Genomic DNA, 21,519 nt, shown 5'->3' on the forward strand with positions numbered 1-21,519 from the left:
AGACTTTATTTTCTATAACATGATTCCATTTTCTTGATGGTAGGTTCTGCTCCTCTCCACAGGCCTTCAGTGTCAAGGATTGAAAGCTTTTGACTGATGTTTAGAAATAAGGAAGGCAGAAGGCATTTATATGAAAGGGACAGGGGTGTGTCCTCTGCTACCCTAGCATGGAGACAATGGGCCAAAATTTATCTTCTCATGTCTCATAATGTCTTCTCTTGTTGGGGATCTGGGCTTCTGGATCTGAAACACTTTATTCCACCATTAAAGGGAACAAGGCAACCTCTGCTATGAGGTCTCTTAGAGAGAGGGGCCAGTTCCCATCCATCTGTCCATCCATCCATCCATCCATCCATCTATTCATCCTTTATCCATATGGACATGAACAAGGAACATTTATTAAGCAGTTACTCTGTGCTAAGTACCACATTGGGGGACAGAAGAAAACATGAAACTTTCCTTAATCTTTAGCTCTCCATTTAGTTGGAGGGAGGCAGCATATATAGTAGTAATGCAGTATATTAAGAACTAATAGAGGTATGTATGAAAGTGTAGACATAACTAAGCAATCCGATATTGTTACATTTAAAAAGCCTTAGAAAATGATACACAGATGTAGGGATGGGGTGGGATATGGAGATCGTCTGTTATTATCCCATCTTTGTATTTGGGTGGAGTGCATGTGTGTTTGTTCTCTAGCCCACATGCTTATGTAAGTTAGGTTCATAAAATAAAGACTTTGTTACCTCTGCCTTCTTCATTCAATATTATAAACATTTGGCGTCTGCACACACACAAACATATAAAACATATGTACCCACATGTGCACACACAGACATACACACACGTGCAAATAGATACATACACATGCACACATATATACATATACAAGTGCATATATGCGACACATATACAAATCTCTCTATATCAATAGATCAATAGAGAGAGATTTATGTGTGTGTACTCAGTATATACGTGTGTATTTATATATTTCCTTTATATTACTCGAGCTTTTGAGAGAGAGAGAGTCTTTAGGGATCAAAAGCAGGAATTTTGATAAGAGCAATTTCCTAAAATCTATAGCCAGTGTTTTTTCTATGCCAGCCAATAATACCTAAGGGAGAATGTTCTCTTTCCACATTCTCTAAATGTCTGTTTTATGTTTAGCACTAATGGGAATTTACAAGAGAGATTATTTTGAGAGTGCTTTCCCTTAATTCTTTAACAGAGAAGTTAAGAGACATGAAGGGCAAGCTGACTCCATGGGCTGTTAGTTAACTAAAGTCGAAACACACTGTGTGCTGGGGCATTAGGAAGGTAGAGACAGGGATGACCAAAAGCTTTTTCCCCTAAATGTTAATCATACAAAATGGCTTTGCCTCTTTGCATCAGAAACTCAAGACTGGAATTTTTGAAATGTGAGTGTAGGATAGAATGATAGAAAGTCTGCGGTACAGATGGGAGTCTAAGAAGCCCTAGCTGTATCAACCCCTGGGAGGCTTGAGGAATTGGCCATCAACATGATATATTACCACTGTGAGCTGCAGTCATAGGTTATTTATTTTAAGGCATTTTATTTATTTCATAGTACCAGGTAGAGATACAAGATCATTAAGCATTATGATAAAATGAAGCAAAACTAATACAACGTTGTTTTACTCTGACAGCCAAGGATTTATGACTATGGCTAACAGTATGCTATTTAAGAGTTTTTTATTAGAACCAATAAAATATGTCTTCTAACCTTTCTGATTACAAAAATTCAGAATTTGTAGGAAGACGAGATCTCACCCTGGTTGGAGCACCAGTTTTGAGCCCAGTTTAGACTATACTGAGTGGTTTTAATCTAGCTATTGCTAAACAAACGTGTACTCCGTGTCTCCAGAGATTGGAGAACCAGCTTAATTTCTGAATTCACTAACACAATTGTAAAAGAACCATCAAACTACTTATCTCAAAACTTCTTAAATACATTATATATAGAGACACAAACTGATGTGTTTTCAAATTATAAGCCTACTAATTAATTCTGTACAAGACTAAGAAAAAGAACTTAGAGCTCTGGCTTCTGTTACACTCCAGCTTCTAGCCTCAAACCGGGGTCCACCTTACGTTCTCAGGGATCTGCCAATTCTCCGCCAGGATTGTTTTGTGCTGTTTTTACTTTGTTGACAATGTAAAGCGTTAATATTGACATATTCTGGATCACTGGGGTGGCCGTGTTATCAGGGTGTGGCACCACGTGATTCCAGTGGTCATATTTGCATTTGTGTTTCTGACTTTTTTTGTTGGTTCGATTCTAATGATTATAAGTTAATGGAACAAAAACAGATACAGGCTTGAATGTTGAAGTAAAGGCTAAATGAGGTCAGACCATTCTGTACAAATGAAGATTTCTTTGTTGAGCAAATAGTAAAAAATAGTGAGAGCGTCGAGCATCACAAGGTATACGGTAGGATTGGGTTAACAAGCTGCAGAGACCCTGTCATGGAGGTCACTCCCTAGTCATGTTGCAAGTGGCAGTTTCATTTAGGGAAGACCACATTATGATGTTAAATTCATGTCAATGTGAGTTTTATTCTTTTTTGTTGCTTTATTCCTAATTAACTTATAATTTTCCTTTGATTTTAGAAATATGTATCAGTTACAAAAATGAGTTTATATCTATATAATGTTTATACATATTTAAGAAGTCCTATGATAAAAACAAATTAGGTTAGCACTGCAGGGTTCTCAATAACTGTTTTCCTTTATATTACTCAGGTTTGAGCAAAACTATTGTGTTCCTCTCTGATTCCCATATCATCGTTTGAAAGATTGGACCCCCTACCTGGTGGCTCTGCCCTGGTTCTTAGAAAAGAGTTGCACAGCATCGATGACAAAGGCCATTTCAGCAAAGTTGGCTATTCCTCTGTGTTCTGTACTTACCACTGACTTTGTGGTTATGCCCGACATGCGCCTCAAAATGCTCAGTTGCACTTGGTTGGCTGTGCTGGTCTTTTAACAGTACTATATATGTCAAAGGAGTCAAAGGAGTCCACCGCAGCCCTGACTTGAGAATGGGGCAAGGAAACTCCTCCGCCAGGTACAGGAGAGGGACTGCAGGATCTAAGAGCCACAGGAAGTCACAAGAGGAAGTGGGGCACCAAAGAAGGACAATCACTGAAATTCACAAAAATCATTGGAACACATATTTGGCAAAGTGCTATTCTCTGCTCCCCAACAATACGGTCTTCTGTTTGTTCTTTTTGGCAGCACAATAAATGTGAGCTTGTCATCAACAGAGGAGATGATCTTGGTAGAGGAGCTGTAGCTGCCTGCCAGGCTGTCGTCTATAACACAGCACAAATCCCCAGCATCACGATGAGGTGGTAGAGAACATCTGTGAACCAGATAGGAAAGGAGACAGGAGCAGTTCCACAAAGAGCGAGAACAACACCACAAAGAGGGAACTCAACAAAAGAGTCAACTAGGGCTGTTACGTGAGTTTTCATAAAACTCTGCACATTTTATACAAAGTCAATTTTGTTCATCCTTTGGGCTTTCTTTAGCTCACTTGCATCAGTACAGAGAACCCAACAGACAAACCCAGGTTATGGACCTCTGACAGACAGAATCTGAACTTCTACAATACAGTGATGGTAGATTTCTCTGTAGAACTTCCTTTAGAAATGAGAATCTGGGATTGGAGTCTTAAAAAGTTGGTTTACATGATTTCCTGTAATTGTGAGAGCAAAGTCTACAACTGTGAGTTTACTAATAAATAGAACTGTCTTATCCTAGCTCCTCCCTCGCATACTTGCCTCCTCCTCATCATTGAGGTGAGCTCTTCCATCCTAGCTGACATGTTTCTTCCTCTGAGAGGCTCCCCTGGCTGCTATCTAAATCATTTTCACCCCCGCCTCCATCCCCCTCCTCCCCACTAGGCGGAACTTTAAGGAGTAACTTTCAGTTCTTAAAGACTTTGCTGGGGCCAAAGGTAAACTTCTTTTAAAACACACATCTTCCCATTAAAGATATTGCCATGACATTTCCCAGAAGTGTCTCTTTTCCTTACCTGAGAAGCTATAGAGACTTGAGAGTCCCCTGCCTGTAGTGAGGAAAGAGAGAGAAGGCCGAAGGTTTAAGAAAAGATCATGGAAGAAGTCTCAGAGCTGTTTCTAAAACACAAATCTGAAACCTGGCTGTATCCTCCCCTGATTAAACCAACAGACTCCTCATTGCCTTTAGGACAAAGTTTATAGCAGGGTTTACGAAGCCTTCATCTCACACCATTTCCTCCTCTGCTCTTTAAGGCAGGGGTTGTTAAAGTTTCCGGAAAGGGCCAAATAGTAAATATTTGCAGCTAAGGGCCACCTGGCCTTTGTTGCAACTACTTGACCCTGCCGTTGTAGCATGAAAGCAACTGGAGACAAGACCTCGATGAGTGAGGGTGCCTGTGTTCCAATAAAACTTTATAGACACTGAAATCTGAATTTCATACAATTTTTATGTGTCCTGAAATATTGTTCTTTGGACTTTTTTCAACCACATAAAAGGGTAAAAACTGTTCTCAGATTGCAGGCCATGCAAAATCAAGAGGCAGCTGGATTTGGCCCCTGATCCTGATGTGGTAACTGTCCTCTAAGATGTAGCTCCTAAAGGCCCCAGCCTTCTCACAGGCCTTGCTCACCCTTCATGTCATACCACACTTCAGCTCATACTTAAAGATTACCGACAGAAGTCTTCCCTAAGCCCTGGACCATGTTGAATCCCCCTGCCATATACGCCCGTAGCACCCCGCCTTCCCCCACCCCCATCAATAGTAATCTCCCTTCGCATTTAACATCGCTCTCCTTGCTAGATGATAAGTTCTTGAGGACAGGACCCATGTGGGTCTTTATTTCTGAAACCCAAGTGCCCAGCCCAGACCAAGCCCAGCCCTGGCTGTCAGTAAAGTTTGGTTGACTTGCACTGGATGTTCCCAATACATTTCATTCTCTGTTATTATTGTTGACCACATGCTCTGTCTGGAAGTTCAGCACCTCCTAATTCCTTGGGGGATTGGAATTTAGGCCACAGATGGAACTTTTCAGAGTAGTTAACAAACCTCAACTCTTTGGTTTGGCATCAACTATTACCCCCTCTCCCCATCACGCCTTCCCTCCCCACCCACCCCTGTGTTGGGAAGACTCCAGTTGCGGGTAAAGGCTGTGTTTACAGGCAGGACTGGTTTGGCAATTTAGTTAATATGCTCAAACTGGCTGTGCCTGTGGATGCAGCCCATAGAGAACTCAGCCATTTGGAAAACAGAGAAACTTACTATGGAGGGAGAGCTCCACGACCAGGACGCCCCCTGTCTGATCTCGGAGGAGACGCTTCCGTTTGTCGCAAGTCTGGAGACCAGGAGAAAAAAAGGGGAGAGGAGGTTGGAAGGTGGGATGAGAAGCAAACACAAGAGAGGAAAGACAAGAGATTTTAAAAAACAAAACAGAACATGTCACAAACTAAATGGAGTCAAGATTCCCCAGTCAACAGATAATTGGTTACCTTATTTTTTTTTATAACCCAGAGAGACATCTTTCATTCCTCCTCTAACTTGGGAAAAAGAAGAAAGCTTTACTTTTCAACTCTTCAGGTTGGAAGATGTCCACCTGAAAGAGGTCATTGGGTGTGGGAGGGAGTGACATAATTTCTTTTGGTAAGAAGTAAGGCTTTTACCTACAGTTACACATCACAGTGATTTGAGAAGTAGACGCTTGCAAAATGTGTTCTGGCTCATTCCTTTCTTTTCTTTTTTGGGGATGAAGATTGGCCCTGAGCTAACATCTGTTGCCAATCTTCTTCTTTTTGCTTGAGGAAGATTGTGACTGAGCTAACATCTGTGCCAATCTTCCTCTATTTTTTGTATCTTGGATGCTGCCACACCATGGCTTGATGAGCGGTATGTAGGTCTGCGCCCGGGATCCAAACTAGTGACCCCCAGGCCCCCAAAGCAGAGCCGGAAAACTTAAGTGCCATGCCATGGGGCCAGACCCTTTCTTTTCTTTTTTAAATGTAGTGTCAACAATTATCCTTTCATCAGCTGTTAAATGTCTCTCTACTCCCTTCCTTTTCTCTATTTGTGCTCATAAATGACCATTTCCTGGTCAAATGAATCAAAAGGAAGAGAGATTATAAGCTTATTTCTAATGGTTACTATAGGCGATGTGAGCAGGTATCCTCCTCAGAAACACCGTGTCCCCCTTCAGCGAGGTCTCTAGTCCAAACAGACCACAGCAGGTAACAGTTTAGGGCTGAACACTTTTAGATCTCCAAAGCGGTGGTGCGCAAACTTGAGCATGCCTCAGAATCACCCAAAGGGCTTGTTAAAGCCCAGATTGCTGGGCCCACCCTGGAGTTTCTGAGTCAGGTGGTTTAGGGGAGGCCTGAGAATTTGCCTCCCTAACAAGTTCTCAGGTGGTGCTTGAGCTGCTGTGGACCACACTTTGGAACCACTGCTCTAAGGAGCAGATTGACAGCAGGTCACAGTGGAAAACTATCTTCACCTGAATTCGCTGCTCATGTTGATTGATTCTGCAGCAAATTCTTGGTGGGGGATGCAGAGGGGAAACTGACCCCTCACCCCCACCGCAGCATGAGCTACACTAAACAGGTCTGTGAAGCCAGACTGCCACCTCTGGGCCTTTCCTCTCTCTCGGTCAGATCAGCTGTGACCGGGTGTCGGGAATTTCTGTAGCTTCTCTCTGGTCCATTTCCAGTCCCAGAGATGGACCCTCAGGCTGGCCAATCAAGGGCTAAAAATACCCACCTTTTGACTTTCATCCAGAGCCCGTTGCTACCACCTAGATTTTGAATTTTCCTTGTGCTTTTTCAAAGCACTTTCATATCTGTTATCACTTTCATTTTAGTTAACATTGCTCCCTGAAGAGAGAAGGGCCTCCTTCACTTATCACCACTCTATCTTTAAAGGTGAGAAAACCAGTTTCCTGAGGTTAAGCAACCTGTGCCAGACTGTGTAGCTTGTTTTGGTGGCAGGGTGGACAAAGCCTGGAACGTCTGCCCCCATGCTCAGTGCCCTTTCCTCTAGAATGTCCTCAGCACACACCTACACTGGTCTGGTTACAGTTTCCCAGCTAAAAATACAGCATCTCAAATACCGGCCCCCCTTGCCCCACCCCCTTGGGTAACATTCTCCTTCCAGAAAGAGGTGGCTCACCACTGGACAGGACAGCTTCTCACTGTCACAGATGAACGTCTCGCAGTGTAACCAAACCTTGGAGAGTTTGGGGATGTTCTGGAACCGGAAGGCATTGAATTGGAAGGTCGCCCTGTGCTCTTTCCCATTCTCATACACGATGACTGTTTCATCCGTGGGGCAGCTGAAGCAGAGAGGGGTGAAGGGAGGGGTGGGGAGGAGAAAGTGTCACCTTATGAACTCCAGCAAGGGCTTCTGAGGCAAGTTCACAGACAACAACACTGCCCTGGGCTTTCATACAGCATGTTATCTTTCAAAGGACTTTGACTGGCAGCACCTCACTTAGCCTCAGGACTTGAGGTCAAATTGAGGAGCTGAAACGGGTGTGGTCGTCCCCATTCTATAGACAGGGTACAGCAGCTGGAGAGCGACTTATGAGAAACCACACACCTGGTAAGTCACCACACCTCTGTCCCGAAGAAGTCAAATCCCTGAGACAAAGCCCTCTGAAGGACTGGGACGTGTACAGACTCCCAGTTTGTGTATGAGCTAAAGACAGCAGTGCTGGGAACAGCATTTCTCAAAGTGCTGCCACAGCCACCTAAGTCCAGGTCATACCTAACACTTTTCTCTGTGTGTATCATGAGGTTTTGCCACTGGGAATTTAAATTTACATTATACTATTTAAATTCTATATGTTTTATGTTAAATAATTACCTTTGTAAAAATGTATAAAATTTTTAATATAAGCACAGAAAAAATGGCTAGAAGGATACCATCTAAATGTTAACACTGGCTATTGTGGGGTGGTGGCATTATGAAGAGTTTTTGTTTTCTTCTTTGTATCTTTGTGTGTTTCTCAAATTCTCTATATTGAGAACGTAATATTTGAGAAGTCCCAAAGTCCCAAAGGTAATAATTGCAATAAAAGAAAAAATGATGACTCAGATGGGCATTTGTTAAAGACAGCAGTTCTCACCTGGGGGCCATTTTGCCCCCCCAGGGGACATTTGGCACTGTAGTTGTCATGACTGTCATTGAGGGAAAGAGCTACTGATGTCTGGTGAGTAGAGGCCAAGGATGCTACACTACATTGTACGATGCACAGGACGGTCCCCACGACAAAGAATGATCTAGCCCAAAATGTCAATGGTGTTGAGAATGAAAATCCTGGTTTAAGCAAAATACTCTTTCGTTTACCAAACACATACTCATTTCTTATTTAAATACCAGACGTTCAACCAGGTGTTGGGAACAGACATAATCATTCTTGGGAACTTACAGCGAGGCCCACATGAGTGTGGGGGCTTGCTGTCTGCAGGTGAGAAGGAGCACCAGAGTCTGTCCTCTGTGGAATTAGCTCTATGGGTCCAAAAGCTTAAGACCAGAGGGCAGCACCATAGTGGACCTCAATGTTACCGCCCCTCCTGGAATGTCTCTTTGACTCTGTCGTCAATACAACTCAATACACACACTGGAGAGTTGTCCGGTTACCACAGCGAGCTTTCAAGATGTACCTTCTCCAGCCTCATTCTATCAGAACCGGACATTAGGGGCCCAATTAGAGGCAGGACTGAAGGAATGTCATCTCTGACAGTTAGTGAGTGAAACAAGGAGAGAACTCTGTGCCTCATATCTGGACCAGGGGTGAAAAGCTGGCTCTGTTTGTGGTGGCCTCTGAGCAGGGACAGAGCTGAGGGCATTTTCCAAGTTACAAAACAAAACTCTTGGAGGATCATTTGGTCAATCAACCTGAGATCCTTGTATGAACTCAAGAAGTGAGTCCTTAAAATAGCTCCTTGCAGCTGGAGTGCCAAGGCCTGGTGTCAGCCAACGGAAAACAATGTAAGCAGAGCTTTGTCGGGGGCTGGGAGGAGGCGAATCATGGGCAGTCCTAGATGCCTTGGTACCGCTGCCTCTTGGCGCTGGCTGTGGCATTTTCCCCTTCATGACAGATGTCTCTGGATGGATTGCCCACAGGGTGGTTTTCACATGGTCGCCACAGGGCTCTCCTTCGCCTCATAGGATCAAAATTCCTAATAATATATCTATTCTAATCTCTCCAGGCTGTCTTGAAAACTAGATTTTCCTCCAAAAGGGCACAATGTGAACCGAAAGCATCTGGGAGATTGTGGGAGTGGACTTTTAATTCTCCCCTTTGGCACTGGTCTTTGCACATGCCTCTCCAATCTCAAGGGGTCATTTCCACTAGGCAGAATGTGGAAATAGGCCAGGGCTCCTTTAGTTGGGCTGTGCTTAAATGCAGATACCCTGGGTTCACCGGGGGACCTTCTGATGTGGTAGGTTTACAGGGTGCCCGCATGTGTAACAGGCACCCTGGGTAAGTCCTGTGCACACTAGAATTTGAGGACAGCCTGTAGGGACTACCCCAAAGCCACAAGCATTGCTTTTCCTGCTCTATTACACATTGGTCAGTTGAGCAACAGCACCAGAACTTTCTGCTGGGAGATGATTCCACTGTCTGGCTGAAGTCTTTGTCCCCATGTGGCCTTTATTTGGAGAGGTTCCCAATGTAATTTCAGGTCTCTGTAGTCAAAAATTTATTTCAGAATCTCCCTGAAACCATTTGATTGTGTCATCGTCAACAGAACCTAAATAAATCATTCAAGGACAGATGTGAAATAAGCATCCAAACTAAGCTCCCATCTGTGCAGGGAGCTTTGCTGGGTTGCTTAGATGTGGCTCTACTGGCTTGTCCTACCCACATTGCTCAGGAAGTAATGCTGCCTGAGTTTGAACCCCAGGTCTTCCATCCCCATACTAGCTCTAGACTTTGAGCAAGTTTCTGAACCTGTCTGTGCCTCAGTTGGCTCATCTATACAATAGTAATTAATATACTGCCTACTTTATAGGGCATTTAATGAAATTTAAATGTTAATATTTGTAAAGCCCCTATGAAGAGCAATGTGTCATGTTGTAAGTGCTGTGTAAGTGTTTGTTATATAAAAATAAGTAGTTAAAGATCCAAAGTGACTTCACCTTTGTTATCTAATCATCTTTGTCCCTGGCCCCAGGGTTTCTTTAGCCCTGATGGATTCTGGTGATCACTTGGGCACAAGGGCCTGCTTTGGTTTGGGGAATGGCCTCTTCCGTGTTCGCTGTGCGTTGGGTGGACGATGCCTGCGTCTCTAGTACAGCTCCATCTCTCCTCTGTTTTCCAAAGTTCTAATTCTAAGTGCTTCTAGACCATTCTTATCTCAAACTCAGCATGTCATCCTTGAACTCAAGGTGAAACCAAACTCCTTTATCCAGAAAGCTCCTTCCCCAGCAGCCCTCAACAAACAATTCCTCACCTTCAGAATCCACAGATTCGACAATACAGAGCCATCTTTGTCACATATTCCTCAGACTTCTCGTCCTGGCCTTCCTTCCACCGCATAGTCAAATGGTTGCTAAATTCCTATGGCTTCTCCCTCCCTTGGATGACCTCTCCCCTCACTTGGCTATACTTCACTTCAGGTCTTATCACTTTTGGCTCTAGCTACTGCAGCATCTAATCTGATCTTCCCACTGTCCACGTACTGTTTCTAAATCGTCCTTTGTATGACTTCCAGAATCACCATTCTGTTGTGTAATTCCAATAAGTCAGTCTCCTCAAAAATTTCAAGAGCTCCCTATTATTTACTGAATTAATAATAAAAACAATGATATTATTTCAATCAATAGGATACTGAGTAGGTACTACGTGCTAAGCTTTTTGCATGGATTATCTAATTTAGTCCTCACCAGGATTCTGGGGTCAGACTGATTGGATTTGAATCCACTTCCCCCAAAACACACAGACACACTCACTAACTATGTGACGTTACTTAACCCCTCCTGTGGCTCGGTTTCCTCATCTGGAAAATGGTGATGATAGTAATAATACCTACTTATTGTAAGGTAAGTGAGTTCATATATGATAAAGCTCTCAGAACAGTACCTGGTATCTAGAAAGCACTATATCATTTCCCAGTATTGGTACTCAGCCTGGAAGCACAGGAGATGGCGCTGATCCCCAGGAGGCTCTGCGTCTTCCTCTCAAGCTCCCCCAAGGCAGACTAGCCCTGGATGTGCCTGGCCCCACCTCTTAGCCCTGTGCTCTGGAGAGTGGTACCTACCCCTTGTTGATCAGCTGCCACTGCAAGGGATACATGAAATCAGCTGAGGGTGTGGCCCAACAGCTGTTCAAAACCACTTTAAACCTGCAAATGAAACAAAATACATCGCTTTGAGCCAGAGAGTTGTAGGAAGCATCTGGTGATTAAAAAGTCACTCAACTGGTCTTTTTTTCTTTTCTTTGTATTTAAAGATATAAACATGAAGGAAATGTACTTACCTAATGCTTAACCCTTTGGCTTCTACCCCTGCAAACAGATCTGAACCAATTTCAGATGTCTCCAAGACAAAAGGGGCTTCTTTCTTGATGGAGAACTTGGCATTCTTGGGAAGGAAATTGACATTGGGCATTATGACCTCCTAGATTGAGTACTTGGCTCTGACAGGAGCAGATAAATTGGGATGGGGTGGGGGTGGAAATCAATCCAAAGGCACAGGCACATGAGACCACAGTGAGGCCCTCCAGGACCAGAGAAACTATACCTCCTAGGATGCTGGTGCCATCTTAGAAGAGATGAGGACATCCCATGGCTGGATTTGCTGGTCACAGTGAGACACATACTGTATGTCTCATCTATGCCAATCAGGAACAAGATCTCGCTGATGGAAAAAAAGTAGAATCCGGGAATTCTGAAGCACTGTGCTTTACTGAATCACCCAAAGGCATGGGGACCAAACACATGCAACCCCACTTTGCCCTTGCTCCTCTACTATCTGCCCGAGCAGATTCCAGCCTGGGTTGGAAAGTTTATGAGCTTATTCCCAGTACAGTTAACAACAATGACAATAACAACAACTTATCCATCATCCACTATGTGTCAGGCCCTGCTTTCTCTGTTGGGATAGTCTCTATGTCAGGATGTTTTGTCTACTGAGATATACCAATGAACAAAGCAAAGATCTCTGTCTCCAACCACCTGACATTCTAGCAGGGGAGACAGACGATAGACAATAGGTAAATGAATTACATGGTTAGGATAGAATATAGTACATTATGTAGGAAAACTGTAAAAAATGTAGAGCAGGTTAAGGAGGATTGGGAGTGTGAAGAGTAACAAGTTGCGGTTTTAAATGCAACGGTTGGGGAGGTCTCATTGAGGATGTGACATTTGAGGCAAGCCTTGAGAGAGGAGAGGAAGGGGGCCATGCAGACACCCAGGGAAGAATGCTTCAGCCAAGACAAAAGCCCTGGGGTGAGAGTGTGCCTGGCAGGACAGTAAGGAGGCCAGTGTGTTGGAGCATGAGAGAGCAAAGGGGGAGGTGGGCGGAGGTGGGGCGGGAGGGCAGGAGATGAAGTTAGAGGGGCTGTGAGGGTGTGTGCAGAAGACTGTGACTTCAACTCTAAATGCAATAGGGAGTCATCGCCACAATTTGTGAGCAGGAGTGGCAGCCTTGGGTCATTGGCCTGGTGTGTGTGGTCTTCACCTGCCATCTTCACCAGGCAGGTGGGGGTGAGTTATTAGGAATAATTACAGGGTTTGCAGTTGACTTACCCAAAGGAGGCTGATTTCTCCATTCTTTGAGTCTTGCATTCACTCAACTCTAGTAACGACCTTTAACTACTCTCCAAGGTTAGCTTCCAGAGACAAGAGCATGATGATGGAAGGGTAAGGATCCTGGGCTAATCCTAGCTCCCACCACTAATGTGGGACACACTACAGGCAAGTCAGTCTTTTGGGCCTCAGTTTCTCCGTCTGCAAAATGGGAATAACTTTTACCTTCGTCTGCCTTGCAGAAATGTTTTTATAATGGTGATTTTATGTAATAGAAAAATAAAGCTTAGACCAGATACTGGTTAAAAGATTGTTTCATGGACTTGGAGATTTACAGGACTGCCATAGGTAGACAGTGGCAGCAAGGATATCTAGCTAAAAAGGACTTTAACACCCTAAGGGTCAAATTCAGAGAAGCAGCTGAGAGGACTCAGAATCAATTTCTAGTGCCTCTTACACTATTTTACTGATTGCAGGTCCAGCCAGGGCTCCCAGCCTCAGTGACCTAGAAATCAATTGTTTTCTTCCCATCTGTCAGCCCTCTGCACCGTTTAAATGGTTGTAATAATTAAACAATAATGTTCTTAATCATAAGTGATTTACTAGCTTAATATGCAGGTTGAAGTGGCAGATTTACAGAGGTTTTTAATATTCCTTATTGTTTTTTTTTTTTAAAGATTTTATTTTTTCCTTTTTCTCCCCAAAGCCCCCCGGTACATAGTTGTGTATTCTTCATTGTGGGTTCTTCTAGTTGTGGCATGTGGGACGCTGCCTCAGCGTGGTCTGATGAGCAGTGCCATGTCCGCACCCAGGATTCGAACTAACGAAACACTGGGCCGCCTGCTGCGGAGTGCGCGAACTTAACCACTCAGCCACGGGGCCAGCCCCATTCCTTATTGTTTTTTGAGATTTATTATATTTAAAGAGACTGTTTCCAAATGTGGGGCCCAACCTGGGGACCACAATGCTGTCCTCAGTCTAGCTAGAGGTGTTTCTTCCAGCTCCATCTCCCAGGGACCAGCCAGCAGAAAATTGGAACATTGGAATAATGTCTCTGCTCACAGAGGAACCTGACAGATTACGCTACAAAGTAGAGAACAGAATCTGCACCATTAATTCAATTTCTGAAATAAAAAACACCTTTAATGGTCAGTTTCTCCACTTTCCACTCAACAGCTAAGGCCAAGCTCAGCGTGATTTTCCCCTAATTTCTTTATAATAGAACAATTAGGAACCTCTTTCCAGATAGCTTACTCTCCAATACCCAGACAGTTTGTTTTGGCATCCTTGGAAACATTGAAACGCCACATAATGAGTAGTAACTCATTCATCAAATGGGATGGAAGAGCCCCTTGAAAAATCGTGCCATCTAGTCCCTTCGTCTGACCAAAAGGTTGAGTCACAACCAGCTAGTGACACAAGTTAGGATGCATATATCTAGTTTAACAGCAGTTTATGTGGGAAAGATCTGGGGGTTGCTTTTGCTCACAAGCTCAATGTGAGATAGCGGTGGAAGAAAACTGCCCCAAAGCTAATATTATCCTAGACCATGTTCTTAGAGTCTTCCAGAACCCAGAAGATCACCTCTGACCTGCATTGGTCTGACAAGGTCCAGAATACAACATTTCAATTCTGGGCTCCACTTGCTACTAGGGGCATTGACGAAGTGGATCACACTCAGAGAAGAGTGATTAGGATGATGTGTGGACCACAAACAGTGGCAAGATATTTAGCTTGGGAAGGAAAAGCTTGAGACATTTGAAGGACTGTCAGCAGCATCATCACAGCCTATTATTTCAGAAGACAGAACAGGACCGATGGGCTGGAGTTCAGGGTGTCGGATTTCATACGCTCATCTAAAATGAGAAGGCCTAACTTGCTATTGTCCTTGGAAGAAGTGGTGAGCCTACCACTGAGCAGTCTCGCAGAAGAGTTTTGGGCTTTGGGTGGAAGGTCAAGGTTAATCACCTCTGAGGTTTGTTCTGACTCTGAAAGTCGTGTTGATCTCTATTGCTTGCATTTGTTCCATCCCAAGCTTTTTCATTTGCTTCTGTGTAACTAGGAGGAATGGTGAGTACCATTTCAACTGAATAAAAGTCAACCTAATCCCACACTGGCATTGATGCTCAACCTTATAAAGGTAACAATGCTGGTGTCAGGAGCTTTCAGGGTTTCCACTTTAAATGAAGTCAAAGGCTACAACCATGAGAATGACTACTTTCTGAGGCACTTATCTTGTGCCAGACATTGTGCGAAGTGCATCATAAGAATTATTTCATTTAATCTTCATAACAAATTTGTCAGGTATGTACTATTACTATTATTACCCTTGTTTAACAAATGCACAGGTGGAGTCCCAGGGAGGTTACCTTACTTGCCCAAGGTCACACAACTAGTAAATGGTGGAATCAGGCTTCAAACCAATGGTCTGATGTCAAGGCCTATTTTCTTAACTATAATGCTAGTCTACTTCTGCAAGTTGACCACCTTCCCTTAGTTTCGATGGGGAGTCAAAACAACTTTTCCCCAAGAGTACCAACCATGGGCCATTGGTAGAAGTGAGTGGGAGTGGGTAGAGAGAGAAGAGAGGAAGCATGCTGAGTAGAACCAGTGGTTTTGGAGTCCAGCATTTGGAGCTCTTGGAATCCTAAGCTATTAGCAGTGCATTGATTCCATTGTGCAATCTAGGGCACAGTTCTGTCTCTAGTAATTTGATGCAAATATATGCAGGGAGCAGTGGTTGCTTCAGAAATGCACAAGAATGCTCTCAAAGTGGAAGAAAGGGGGAGAAGAATAATACCAAAAGCGTGGGTCAGACATAGGAAACCATGTCCATGGTGGGAATGTTAATCAGTACAAAGTCTCTGTTGTAACATCAGAGCCCCATCTCTGCCGAGGTTGTTTGTTCTGTAAGGGTCTTGGTGGGCCCCAGGGGAGGCTTTATCCTTGTTTCTAGAACAGTTCAAGGAAACATCCTGTTACGTCTGTCTGTCTAGCCCAGAGGATGGCCTGGGTGATGCTGAGAACATGCCTCAATTTTTGTTTTGTTTTTTCTTAAAAAAGTGCTAAGATTTCATATTTATGTCTGAAACTTAGCCCAACACGTCTGATGATGGGTTACGATTTTTGAAAATCGTGGTGCCTCTCCATTTCCAGCTGTTGTAAAATCTTCGAAGCATCTTATCTACAATTTCATCTGGTTGAAACAACAATCATGCTCTTCCAGACAGGGGCTTAGCAGTAAAGAGAGCCTCTCATCAGGATGTCCCCTGAGACTGTTGTCAATTCATGAAGCCTATTTTCCTTTATGGACAAACTTTATCAGTTGCTACAGTGGTTTGGCCGTCCTTTCATCACCCTAGCGGTCCACACTGTATGAACCCCTCTGATTATAGGTCAAGAGGCTGTATGGTATTCCTTTTCTCAGGACTTAATGACTAGTTGTGTGTGGCCAGGGGCAGATCTAGGTTTTGTGAGACTTTAACGCTTAAATATTTAGAGAGCCCTCTTTAATTAAAAGAATCAAAATTTTGAATACAAAATTAGACAGAGGGCCTTGAAAGGGGCCTGTGCAAGAGAAGTTTCATGAAACTTAAGCTTCATTCGCTTCATAGGAAATATGCCTCAGAAACCAATGTCGGGAGATCTGTGTTCCAGACTGGGTACTGCTCCAAGCCACCTGTGGGATCTTGGCCTTTTAGATCATTTCCTCATTGGGCTTTAGATCCTCATCTGTGAAATGGATTAGGTTATTCTAGGATCCCTTCTAGCTCTCACCTTCTGAGTTCAGCAGGGTTAATAGCTTCCAGGGAGCCAGTAAGGCAAGTTCAAAGACTTCAAGGTCAGTGGAGTTCCAAGTAAAAGAGTGGTTTCCTTTGTGAAATGAATGGGTTGGACATAATGGCCTCTAAGGATATCTTCCAGTTCTAATGTTCCATGTAAAGCTTTCTATTTCTGCCTGTGTCTTCCTAGAGCCAGCTGGGCTAGGGTCACTATGTGTATGCCTCTTCTCTGGAAGCCACAGGTTTAAAAAACAAAGCACCCCTTCTAAACAGGAGGGCAGCCAGGCTAATGGCCACTGCATATTTGGTTTTTCTGGAGCACTTTATTTTGAGAGAGATAATGTGTGCCTTTAACTTTTATGTCAATAAAGGTAACATGTCCAGATTAGACAATGAGGAAACCCACTGACCGAAGAGGTTTGGAGACCAAAGAACTAGGCAGCAGCGGCCAACCCCAACCTCTCTGCTTAGCCTTGTCCCAGGCAGGAAGCTCACTCTGTGCCAGATGTTTTAACAAGAGCTAGATCCTAAATATAAATCTCTGGAGTGGGTTGTTGTGGAAACTAATCTTGATTAAGAGTTAGATGTTGGCTGTCTCACTGTCTATTGACCTTCAGCAACTCAGAGGATTCCTCTTGTCTCAATTTTCTCATCTGTAAAATGGGAAGGTTGACCTTTTTTCTCTGTAGCATCTTTTAGCTCTTCCATCCAGTCTATGAACCTGCATCTAGTCTTTAAGGAGCTTAAAGCCAGACCAAAGCTTACATCTCAACTTGAATTCAAGAATAGGCCTCTTCATAGAGCTTAGAGAAGAGCAAATCCCAAGGAGGCATCCCATCCTCTCCTGGAAAGGCCACAGGGCAGTAATGAGAACCTAGAGACCACTTACAGTGTAGAAGTTGAGAGACAATTGGCTTTCAAATGTGCCCATGCTCCCATTCTTCACGTGAACAGTGGCCACTCTGAAAAGGGGAGAGAATTTTGCATAAGGACTGAAACATGCCTGATTGACAGGGACTGCAGAACACGCACAAAGCAGCCAGCCCTCCACTCTCAGAGCAACTTACCTCTGGTCAAAGGCAGCCTGGTTCACCAAATAGGTGGAGTGGTAGGTGCAGGAGAAAGAGTAGTTCACAGGCTGGTTCTTTACAATCACTGTGCTGTCATTGGAAACAATGTGGCTGTAGAAGTGGTAGATGGGGGGCTTGTACTGGAGAAAGAAAGAAGGCAGTTAGGGTGGGCCTGTACCCCCAAGAGAATGAGGATTCTGGGAAAAGTGATTGAAGATGGCTCAGAAAAAAACCCAATGGGGAGACTTGAATGCCTGCCATTGACAGTAACACTCACTCTTTTTGTCTGTGGGTGGCCTGATAATTTTTGTAAAGAGTTCTTGAGTTTGTTCAACTAAGATTGTTTAAGATAATCTAGGTTGAATGTTGTACGCTTAAAAATAAATCCTTATACCCACTAGGCTTCTGACCAAAATAGACTGGCTCAGAAATCTCTATTTCCCAACATCAACTTTTTATCCATTTTTTCTATCCAAGTAATCTTATGTGAATCACTTCACCCATCTTCCATTTCTAGAACATTACTTTCTAGTTCTTTGCTCTTTCCTTCTTCTAGTCGTGACATGATTTCTGAGACCCTTTCCTCTGACATGTTGGGCTCTAAAAATCACAGAACATTAGAGTCAGAAGAGATCTTGAACATTCACTTGAGAAGTAATCCATTTAAACCCACACAGATGATTTCTAGTTCACTTTACCAGGATACTCAAAGACAAGATGTTGTTGTTAATTATGCCTATGACTCTTCCCACTAAATCAATGAATCCTTGTGGGGCCTGTGGGGACCTGAAATTGGCCACCCCAAGATATGTCTCTTTGGCATCAGGATTATTTGAGGCTGATTGCTTTTGATAAACTGGGACAGGGAAGGAGGCTCTGAGGAATGAACTTGCCCTTTATTAGGACACTTAGATTTGTAAAGTAAATCTCTGTCTGTAAAGGTGCCTCCCTCTCTGTACCAGGAAGAAGAAAGGAGATGACCTTGTCTCTAGAAACTCTTAATCAATACCAAAGGCAAGGACTTAAAATCTGCATTTTATTGTGCTTGTCTGGTAACCTCCTGTAACTGACTTCCCTCCCCCTCCTAACTTTGGCATTTCTTAAGGATTAAGCATCTTTCCTTAGGCTAGGAACCGATTGCTGCGCTCACCTGTGACCGCCCAGCTCCAGACAATCGACTTGCCTCCGGCTACGCCCTCTGAGACAGCAGACCACTACCTACTGTGTCCATCAAGCACTGTGCCGACAGGGCAATCTTGTGACTATTCTGGGAGGGACATTTCAATCACATGTGAAACACCCTGTTTGGGGGTATATAACCACTCTGTGCACCCCACTTCTTCGGTGCCCTTTCTTCCTTCTTGAAGAAAGGCCCCGGGCCATGGTTCCTCATAAAGCTTTGTTTAATTTTCTCTTGCTATTCTGTCTCATGTGAATTTAATTCGTTCTCCAGCCAGACGAACCCACATTTGGGAAGAGGAAGTGTCTTCCTCCCCTACAGGTCTTTAGGAGGAGGTGGTGGTCCTGGGAGCTCTTTACTCTCATCTTCTGAGATGCAGTAGACCTACAATCTCCTGCAGTCAAGGCAGTAGGAATGCTAGACATCAGTCCTGGGGTCAGAACTAACCTCGCTTCGTGAGTACATTGTTACTGGTTCTGTGGCCACAGACTAGTGACTTTATTGGGATGTATCAGATTTCTCTTCTGTCACACAAGGATACTAGGCAAGAAAATGTCTGTGGTTCCTTCTAATTCTGATTACCTGTCTTGAATACTTCACAAGAGCAAATTATGAATTGGGTTATGCTTTGGTCCCTCTTTTAAATCCCTTCCAAACGCGCTTCCTCACCACTTCAAAGGCTCGGGCAGAGGCTGGCTTGCCCATCCACCCGGGCAGGATGGCAGCCTGTGAACTGCTTACAAGTGAGGTGGAAGTAGGGTGGGTACTTTGCTCTACACACAGAAGGTGGCCTAGCTGGCTCTGGCAACAAATTAGGAGAATAAGATTCAAAGCCAAGAGTCACTTCAACCAGGCAGAAGAGAAGAATTTAAGCAACACATCCTAGGAAATTTGGGACTCAGGATAGACTCTTAAAAGGAAAATGGTGAATTCTGAATCCTTTTGAGGGTGGCCGGCAGACGTCTCATTCTGAGGTGTTGCCTCATTTTAGCAACTCTTCAGTGTGTGGCCTGGACTTACCTCAGACTGGGTTCCACAATAGGACTTGTTTTTAGGCGACAAATCTGGGATTACAAATTGGTAGTAACCTCCTTCATGAACCCCGTTGTAACACACTCCTCCGAGCGCCAGCTGATGCACTTCCCATCCGTAGGGACACTCAGGGATTTTGGTGATGATGGTTTTGGGATAACAAAACACAAGAATGACATCTAGAAAGAGGATATACATGGTTTGAAATCAGATATGGTAACACATTAATCTACATGCGATGGGCTCCAGCCACACCTAAAGATGCAAAGCAGTTAGTTAAAAATACCTTCCCTGCTATTCTTTACGAGCTGTGATGAAAGTTTTCCCCAAATTTCAGTCATTGAAGTTCCACTTTTGCAGTTTTGGATACATTTGTGTAATATCTGCACTATACTTAACATGTATTCAAAATTGGGCCACTTTTAAACTCTAACCTATTTTAAGGAGTGTAGCTATGAAATCAGAATGGATGGATTGGAGAGATCATAATATATAGTTTTTTTTAATCCCATGAAAATGGACACATAACTTAAAATAAAAAAATGTCCATTTCATGCCCAACACTGTGAAATAGCAGTTTATGGCAGGACAGAAATTCAACAATCAAATAGAAAAAACCTGGAAATTTTATCTTTATCTCTCTCCCTCTCTATGTCTGTCTCTCTATCCATCTATCTAGCATTCTCTAATTTTAAAAAGTCTGTTCATCCAATACATTTTTACTTCCTGTGGAAAAAGTCCGCCAGGCATCGGGGAGCTTCAGGGCTTCTCCTTGGCTACATTATTGCATTTTCATAGCAATACAAGCGCAGAGCTCTGCGTTTTGCAAAGGAGAAGCTTCAGGAAACTTTCCTTTCCAGGAAAACGGACTCGCACCAGGGCATACCTGCTTTATTTGGAGCGCATGTTCTTGCCGAGGCTTCCGCAAAGACGGCCAACAGGACAAAGGCCCTCGTCACCATTGCTTCTCAGAACCCGGTCTTTGCCAGGTGGCCAACCCAAGCTGGCCAAATGTTCACAGTCCTGCTAGGGCCCCAGCCCCGGGCATTCTAGGTCAGAAACACGAGTGAGAAATTAAAATCAAGGGCGAGAACAAAGCAGCATACACAGTCCTGAGGGGAATTTCCAAGGGAGATGGATAACGCCAGCCCCTGTTCCTAATGGTTCCTCGTCTGCCCTGAGAGGCAAAAAGCAGGACTCATACCCCTGGAAGCGTCAATGACACATGCGGTTTCTCATGTTCCCAACTGTCTCATTCTCTCCGGACTGTGGATCCTGCCTCCCAGAAGCTCCCTAAATCTCCAGCCCCAGTCCTAGCTGACTTTATATAGGCAGAGGGTGTAAAAGAAACCGGCTCCAGATAAATCACAATGAACACGCATTATCCACTCTGGGGAGAATAAAAGGAGACTTTACACAATAATCCGATGGGAAGCTCAGTTACGGCCAATTGGGTCTAATTTCTTTTACTTCACAGAGTTGGAAAAACTTTTTTTTTAACCGCTTCAACCAAGATTGGGATAAAAAGTTGAATTTTTTACCCCTCGTACAAAAAGCGACTCTGATTGGAGGCAAACTAATTTCTGCGCGGTTCCAGGTGATAATGTTCTTTCTTGATGTTTTGCTTTCTTTGCTTTATTTGTTGGTTTCTTACTTTCACAAGTGG

At 43.7% G+C, this 21,519-nt stretch overlaps 2 protein-coding genes across 2 annotated transcripts in view; one reads left to right on the top strand and one right to left on the bottom strand.

The window, feature by feature from the left end:
* The window catches only part of LOC106837558 (guanylate cyclase 2G-like), a 126,821-nt gene that overhangs the window by 50,863 nt on the left and 54,439 nt on the right, over window positions 1–21,519 (top strand).
* On the bottom strand, window positions 986–21,153 carry TECTB (tectorin beta). Its single transcript, XM_014851160.3, has 10 exons — window positions 20,740–21,153; window positions 19,842–20,032; window positions 17,639–17,781; window positions 17,461–17,533; window positions 11,517–11,620; window positions 11,299–11,382; window positions 7,199–7,361; window positions 5,303–5,375; window positions 4,058–4,090; window positions 986–3,382 (listed from the first exon to the last, which is right to left on the bottom strand). The coding sequence occupies exons 1-10, from the start codon at window positions 20,813–20,815 to the stop codon at window positions 3,333–3,335; spliced, it is 990 nt and encodes a 329-aa protein (XP_014706646.2). The 5' UTR covers window positions 20,816–21,153; the 3' UTR covers window positions 986–3,332.

This window comes from Equus asinus, chromosome 2 (genome assembly GCF_041296235.1).
Source record: "Equus asinus isolate D_3611 breed Donkey chromosome 2, EquAss-T2T_v2, whole genome shotgun sequence".
Taxonomy (NCBI): Eukaryota; Metazoa; Chordata; class Mammalia; order Perissodactyla; family Equidae; genus Equus; species Equus asinus.